At 50.4% G+C, this 8,396-nt stretch overlaps 1 protein-coding gene across 1 annotated transcript; it reads left to right on the top strand.

Annotated features, from left to right (window-relative positions):
* Positions 1-6,520: 6,520 nt before the first annotated feature.
* ier5l (immediate early response 5-like) lies at positions 6,521-7,490 on the top strand. The gene has a single exon (XM_060841159.1). The coding sequence runs from the start codon at positions 6,615-6,617 to the stop codon at positions 7,362-7,364; it is 750 nt and encodes a 249-aa protein (XP_060697142.1). The 5' UTR covers positions 6,521-6,614; the 3' UTR covers positions 7,365-7,490.
* The last annotated feature ends 906 nt before the right edge of the window (positions 7,491-8,396 follow it).

Here is an 8,396-nt window from a genome sequence, read left to right as displayed (position 1 = left end):
TTATCCAGAGAGTGGGGAGAATGTTTGAAAATATCATTATTAAAGAACTAGAACATAGTACAACACAATACAGACCCTTCAGCTCTCGGCTTTGTACTGACTTTTTAATCCTACTCTATGATCAAACTAACCTACATACCTTCCCTGTGCCTATCCAAGAGTTGCTTAAATGTCCCTAACATATCTGACTCCATGCAAAGTTGGGTTCTAAAGCAGAGGCAATTGACTTTGTGGATTTCAATTCTGTGAAGGTGACTTGTTTTACTGAGGGTCACACAGCATTTCCAAGAAATCATGTGACAGACGCTACATGACCAGCTAAGCTACTTAATGCAATGGTTGCTGAATGGTGAGAATTCTAGTTCGAGGACCAGTACGAGGACACGTTTAGTTTTTGGTGGTCTCCTGGTCATCAGCACTGGAAAGAAGTTTTGAGTTGTTTTAGCAGGCCAAACAAACAGGGCTGGAAAAGGCCCTGTACTTTACTTAGAGTTCAGTGAGGAAGAGTCAATGAGTTACCCTGTGTCTGTGTTTCTCAGGGAGGGTCAATAACAGAGGTCACCCCATTTGGCGAATGGGTGGAAGGTCACCAAAAGGAAGAGCTTACAACCTTGTCAATTGAAAAATATATGAATGATATTTCACTGGGGTTGAGTATCCGCAAAGGATATTGCTGGGAAAAAGGTTGAAAGATTGAATCTTTCCATTTGCTTTTTTTTTAAAAACTTGAGTAATTTTCTCTGGAGAAGCGGAGGCTGAGGGGAGACTTGATAGAACTCTAAAATTATGACATGCATAGATAGGGTTGGCAGTCCCAGAGTTTAAATGTCTAAAACTAGGGGTGATGCATTTAAGGTGAGAGGGAGAAAGTTCAAAGGAGGTGTGAGGGGCGGGTTTTTTACATGGAGGGTGATAGGAGCCTGGAACACACTGCCAGGGGTGGTAGTGGAGGCAGATACGATAGGGGTGGTTAAGCACATGACTATACAAGGAATGGAGGGACATTGCTGTATTCGTCCAGCCTCTTGCTTGCCTACTTTGGATTCCAGCATCTGGAATGTTTAAGGTCTATAACTAGGGATATGGACCAAGGGCAGGCAGAAGGGATTAGTTTAATTTGGCGTCATATTCCGTCCATTCCTCTGCTGAAGTGTTCCAAGTTCCATGATCAGTTGCCATATCCAATTTGACCTTTCTAAGTAGCTCCTGTCCTTCCCTTGAGTTTGATAAACTTTGATGCTCTTTTGTTAGAGCTCCATTGTGAATCTCTTGTGAACATTTTCACTGACTGAGCCTCCTGGGAACCAACAGCATAACTAGTCTGTGAAGCCAGATCTCACCTTGACATTGAACGTGTGCAGTGTTACCATCAGCTGGCAACACAACGTGAATGACGTATTGAGTGGGAAGCAAGACAAATCAGTGAGCGAGAATGGAATCAAGGAGGATGATGCTGGACATGGATGAGGGAAGGTGGGTGGAGGTTTGAGTGGAGGATAAACAATAGCAGGGCCTGGATGGGTTGAATGGCCTATGCTCGTGCTGTCTTTCCTGTGTAATTAAAGGGGGAAGAATCATAGAACCTTACAGCACCAAATAAGGCCATTCGCAGCCTATCACATTTGTGTTATGTAATCAATTAAACACAAGTTTATCAACATGGTATTTGTAACAAGGTCAGCCAGGTGGATCTCATAGAATAGGATTCTCCTGACTGGGACTGTTACCCTGGTCCAATTAGGGAGCCCTGGCTGACAGATAGAAACAGGAGTGTCAGAGGTTCTGTTCACTCTGAGAGCTGGCTCTGAGGGGGCTGGATCAGTGCTCTCTGTGATCAAATAAAGGCGGACAAGATACCAGCCTCTCTGGAGTTATTTCAATTAACAAAAGACATGAAGGGAAAATGGAGTAAACCAAACTATCTGACATTAGAGTCATAGAGATGTGCAGCACGGAAATAGACCCTTCGGTCCTACCCGTCCATGCCGACCAGATATTCCAACCCAGTCTAGTCCCATCTGTCAGCACCCGGCCCATATCCCTCCAAACCCTTCCTATTCATATACCCATCCAAATGCCCCTTAAATGTTGCAATTGTACCAGCCTCCACCACTTCCTCTGACAGCTCATTCCATACACGTACCACCCTCTGCGCGAAAACGTTGCCCCTTAGGTCTCTTTTATACCTTTCCCCTTTCACCCTAAACCTATGCCCTCTAGTTCTAGACTCCCCGACCCTAGGGAAAAGACTTTGTCTATTTATCCTATCCATGCCCCTCATAATTTTGTAAATCTCTATAAGGTCACCCCTCAGCCTCCAACACTCCAGAGAAAACAGCCCCAGCCTGTTCAGCCTCTCCCTGTAGCTCAGATCCTCCAACCCTGGCAACATCCTTGTAAATCTTTTCTGAACCCTTTCAAGTTTTACAACATCTTTCCGATAGGAAGGAGACCAGAATTGCATGCAATATTCCAACAGTGGCCTAACCAATATCCTGTACAGCTGCAACATGACCTCCCAACTCCTGTACTCAGTACTCTGACCAATAAAGGAAAGCATACCAGACACCGCCTTCACTATCCTATCTACCTGCGACTCCACTTTCAAGGAGTTATGAACCTGCACTCCAAGGTCTCTTTGTTCAGCAACACTCCCTAGGACCTTACCATTAAGTGTATATGTCCTGCTAAGATTTGCTTTTCCAAAATGCAGCACCTCACATTTATCTGAATTAAACTCCATCTGCCACTTCTCAGCCCATTGGCCCATCTGGTTCAGATCCTGTTGTAATCTGAGGTAACTTTCTTCGCTGTCCACTACACCTCCAATTTTGGTGTCATCTGCAAACTTACTAACTGTACCTATTATGCTCACATTCAAATCATTTATGTAAATGACAAAAGGTAGAGGGCCCAGCATCGATTCTTGTGGCACTCCACTGGTCAAAGGCCTCCAATCTGAAAAACAACCCTCCATCACCACCCTTTGTCTTCTACCTTTGAGCCAGTTCTGTATCCAAATGGCTAGTTCTCCTTGTATTCCATGAGATCTAACCTTGCTAATCAGTCTCCCATGGGGAACCTTGTCGAATGCCTTACTGAAGTCCATATAGATCACATCTACTGCTCTGCCCTCATCAATCCTCTTTTACTTCTTCAAAAAAATCAATCAAGTTTGTGAGACATGATTTCCCACGCACAAAGCCATGTTGACTATCCCGAATCGGTCCTTGCCTTTCCAAATACATGAACATCCTGTCCCTCAGGATTCCCTCCAACAACTTGCCCACCACCGAGGTCAGGCTCACTGATCTATAGTTCCCTGGCTTGTCTTTACCACCCTTCTTAAACAGTGGCACCACGTTTGCCAACCTCCAGTCTTCTGTCACCTCATCTGTGACTATCAATGATACAAATATCTCAGCAAGAGGCCCAGCAATCACTTCTCTAGCTTCCCACAGAGTTCTTGGGTACACCTGATCAGGTCCTGGGGCTTTATCCAGGTTATAATATTATAGAACGTTAATTCAAAGGTGTTTAAGCACACAGTAAAAGTATAACCTCATTAATTCTAAAACACTGCTCTATAAATGGAAAAAGGTCAGCTTTTTGGAAATTTCCCAAAGCACACCCTAGTATAGTCACCAGACACACACCTTATATAGCACCCAAAACACCTGTTGTGCTTTGTTCACACCAAAGTCCCTGACTCTAACACCTTGATATGGATAAGTCACTTGTGACTTTAACTTATAGGCTGGAATTAAAGATAATTTCTTCCTGGAGCTAATCATATGCCTGACCTTAAAAATATTTAACTTTAAGTAACCTCTTCAGGGCTTTATACCAACATTTTTTCTCTGGATCAAATATTATTTATTCAAAAGTAATCTACTTTTATTATATCCTTCTGTTTTCAGGAACATGGGTCTGTGTAGCTATCTTCATTCAAAGGGTTGCTCCAAACACAAAGTAAAACAAAAAAGAAACTCTCTCACCAAGCTTCAAAGAAGCCTCTCCTGATCTTCCAAACTGGAGCTTGTTTGTCTTGAATAGTGAACACCCCTAGTCCAATGTACACATAAACCCATCCACTCTACAGCTAGCTTTCACAAACTATTTTTCCTGGAGCGTTGGAGGCTAATGGATGACCTTTTAGAGATTTATAAAATTATGAGAGGCATGAATAGGGTAAATAGACAAGGTCTTTTCCCTGGGGTAGAGGGCATAGGTTTAGGGTGAGAAGGGAAAGATTTAAAAGGGACCTAGGGGGTAATTTTTTCACACAGAGGGTGGTGCGCGTATGGAATGAGCTGTCAGAGGAAGTGGTGGAGGCTGGTACAGTTACAACATTTAAAAGGCATCTAGATAGGTATATGAATAGGAAGGGTTTAGAGGGATATGGGCCAAGTGCTGGCAAATGGGATTGGATTTATTTAGGATAACTGGTTGGCATGGACGAGTTGGACTGAAGGGTCTGTTTCTGTGCTGTGTATCTCTATGACTCTATAACTATGTTAACAGAAATCACCATGGCTACAGAAATACTTATAAGTTAATGATTAACTTCAGACAGACACAAAAAGGTTTCTCATGAATCTAGGAACACAAACACACAATAAATGATTTTAAGAATATGTTTAAATCACACAGTTTACCTCTTAGTGAAATGGACTGTGTGTGTTTGAGTGAATGAGTGTGTGTGTGAGAGTGTGTATGTATATGAGGGTGTCTATGCATTTGTGGGTGAGTATGTATTTGTGAGTGGGTAGTGTGTGCATTTGAGAGAGTTTTGAGCGAGTGTATATGAATGTGTACATGAATTAGTGAGTTTTCTGAGTGTGCGTGTGTGTATATATACAGTACGTGTGAGTTTTTGAGTGAGTGTATCAGAGTGTATGAGTATATTTGAATGGATGGTTGAGAACGAGTGTTTCAGAGCGTATGTGGGAGCGTGTGTGGGCCTGGGAGGACTGTGCCTGTTTGAGTATGTCACTGTATGTGTACACACAAGTGGGAGGTTTTTTTATTCATTCATGGGACATGGTTGTCGCTGGGCGGGGTCAGTATTTATTACCCGTCCCTAGTTGCCCCCTTGAGAAGATGAGCGTGAGCTGCCTACGTGCTGCAGTCGATGTGCTGTGGACAGAGGGCAAGTGTGTGTGAGTGTGACAGTGCAAAAGTAGATGAGTAAATGAAGTTAAAAATCACACAACACCAGGTATTAGTCCAACAGGTTTAATTAGCTTCCAATTTAACTTTGTAGACCCCAGTCCAATACCGGCATCTCCAAATCATGAGTAAACGAGTGACAGCGTGTTTGAGTAAAAGGTGAGTGAGTGAGAAAGAGACGAGTGAATGAGTGAGAAGGGTTGAATGAGAGGGAAGGTGAGTGGATGAGAGACTAGGACAGCCCACTCCCCCTCCTCAGGGCCTGGGTCTGGGTCCAGGGTGCGTTCCTATCGCGTGGTGAAAACGATTTTCGTTAAAACCGACCAAACGCAGCCCACCTCCCACCACTGAGAGCCAGTGGTTATAAACAGAGAGACGGGGCCGGCTCTTTCACATTACACCGGGGGGGGGGGGGGAACTCTCAGTGTTGGGACCCCAGGGAGGGAGGGGGGGGGGCACTGCAGATGGGGGAGGGAATCTCCCCTCTCTCTCTCTGTTCCTCTTTTTCCCTCCATCTCTTGTCCCTGTCTGTGTCTCTCCTTCTACCTCTGTCACCCCCTTTTCTCCCCACCCGCCTCTCACCCTGCCCTCTCTCTCTCTCTTCCCTCCCTCACTCCCTGTCTCTCCCCCCTTCCTCTCTCCATCATCCTTTCCCTCCCCTTCCACTCGCCCTCACCCTCCTCCCTCCTCTGTCTCCATCACCCTCTATCCCTCTGCCCCCCCTCGTTGTCCCTCACACCTCCTTCCCCTTCCCTATCCCTCTCCCCCAGCCCCTTCTCCCCTCTGTCCCACACTCCCCCCTCTCTATGTCTGAGAGTGTGTGGGGTGTGTGTGTGTGTGTCTGTGAGTGAGTCTGTGTGGGGGGGGTTGGCTGTCAGTGTGAGTGTGGGGTGTGTGTGTGTGTGTGTGTCTGTGGGTGTATGTGTCTGTATGGGGGGAGGGTGGATGTGAGACTGTGTGGAGGGGTGGGTGTGTCTGTGGGTGTATGTGTCTGTAAGGGGGGAGGGTGGATGTTTGGGGGTGGGTGTGTGTGTGTGTGTGAGGGTGTCTGGGTGTGAGTGTGAGTAGGGTGTCTGCCAGTGTGGGGGGGGGGGGTGTGAGGGTGTCTGTGTGTGAGTGTGTGGGGGGGGGGGTGTGAGGGTGTCTGCCAGTGTGGGGTGGTGGTGGTGGTGATGCTCCTGTTTGAACAGCCCCGAGGAGCCGCCTGCGCTCCCATTGGGCGGCCCCGTGCCTGCCAGCCGCCGGAGCTGGGGTGTGATTGGTCCATCCTGGCGGTGGGCGGTGCCCGCGCCGCCTCTCCGGTATAAAGGCGGCGGCGGCGGCGAGTAGCGGCCAGTTCCCCCCCAGAGCCGGGGACAGAGTCAGGGGGAGGGAGCGGCTGCTGTGTGAGTACACCCCCGGGGGAGGGGGACTGTGAGTGTGTCCGCCCGGGGGGGGTGGGGATGGAGTGTGTCCTCAATGCCCAGACCCTGATCACCATCTCCCTGCGGAAGATCCACAGCTCCCGGAGCCAGAGAGGGGGCATCCGGCTGCACAAGAACCTGCTGGTCTCCTATGTCCTGCGGAACGCCCGGCAACTCTACCTGAGCGAGCGGGCGGCCGGGCCCGGGCCTGGGGCTGGAGCTGGGCCCGGGGGGGGAGGCGGCGCCCGCTGCCCCGCTCCCCTACACCGACCCCCTGAGCCGCCGTTCGCCCAGCGCCTGGCCCCCGGAGGCGGCGTGCAGCAGCAGCCCGTGCCGGTACCGGAGCCCGAGGCTCCCGGGCACTGCCGCCAGACCACCGTGCTGGACCTGGACACCCAGACCCTAGTGACCACCGTCCGCAAGGGCCCGGCGCCGGACTCCGCTGCCGCCGCTTGCTGCTGCTGCTGCCCGGCAGCGCGGAAACGCAAGCCCGAGGCCGCGGGCCTGGAGCTGTCTCCGGCGAAGAGGCTGCGGCTGGACGAGCCGTGGGGGAGCCCGGCCTGGGAGTGCACCGAGCCCGCCAACATCTCCAACCTCATCTCCATCTTCGGCTCCGGCTTCTCGGGGCTGCTGAGCCGCCAGGACCCGGAGCAGCAGCTGCAGCCGCCGCCGCCTCTTCTCCCTCCTCCTCCTGCAGCCCACGCCGAGCTCAAGCAGAACGGACAGTGGTGCAGCCAGCAGGCGCTGGCCGGACTCGGGGCATGGACACGGGCGATCGTGGCGTTCTGAGCACCCCCCCAGCGGATCCGGATCCGGCTCCAGCTCCAGCTCCCTGCCGCACTCCCAGAGACTCGGACACAGTGTGTGTGACTATCGGGGAGAGACACAAGGGAACTGAGGGTGGGGGGAGTCTGTGTCTGTGTGTGAGGGGGTGGGGAAGAGGGGCCTCGGAGAGACAGACTCTGATGCAGTGATTATTAGGGAGGGACACTCAGACTATCTCCCTTGGAGAGACACAAGGGGAGACGGGGGTGTCTGTCTGAGGGGGTGGGGAAGGGGAACCAGAGATACACACACTCTCAGACTGAGATTATTGGGAGAGACACAGACTCATTGGAGAGATACAAGGGAGAGGGGGTTTCTATGTGAAGGGGTGGGGAAGGAGAACCAGAGAGACATTCTCAAACTGAGACCAGTGGGGAAAGACTGGGGGAGAGGGGCGAGCCACTATTGGAGAGATACAAGGGAGAGGGGGTTTCTATGCAGGGAAGAGGGGGACAGAGACAGACCAGACAGTGTCTGCTGCGAACAGACATAAGGGGGTCTGTATGTGAGGGGGTGGGAGACTCTCAGACCCGACACTCTGTGCTGGGGGGGGGGGGGAAGAGACACACACCGGGGGTTTCTGTGGCACGGGAGCGGGCACACCGACTCTCTCTCTAGGGGGGAGAGTGTCTCAGACAGTGAGACTCAACCCCTCTATCGGAGGGGGATGGCAGACACAAGGGGGTCTGTCAGTGAGGTGTGGGGACAGATACTCAGGCATTGTCCCTCTCCTGGGGGGGAAGAGAGAGAGACAGGGGTCTGTGCGTGTGGGGAGAAGCGGCAGAGATCGCTCACTGACCATTAGTTGCACCGTCTCCCATCAGCGAGAAGCAAAACGTTATTTCATTAACTTTTCTCTCCCTGGAAGACTTTGAGCGAGGGTGGGGTCCACAGATTCCATCCCCTTCCTTTTAGCAATTGGAACTAGATTAGTAACACTTTGTATGTGGGCGAGGGGTTGGGGGGGGGGGGGAAGGGGGTAAAGATTAAGGACAA

This window comes from Hemiscyllium ocellatum, chromosome 21, assembly GCF_020745735.1.
Source record: "Hemiscyllium ocellatum isolate sHemOce1 chromosome 21, sHemOce1.pat.X.cur, whole genome shotgun sequence".
NCBI lineage: Eukaryota > Metazoa > Chordata > Chondrichthyes > Orectolobiformes > Hemiscylliidae > Hemiscyllium > Hemiscyllium ocellatum.
Note: the sequence above shows the minus strand (reverse complement) of the source record. Positions and strands in the feature narration are given on the sequence as shown.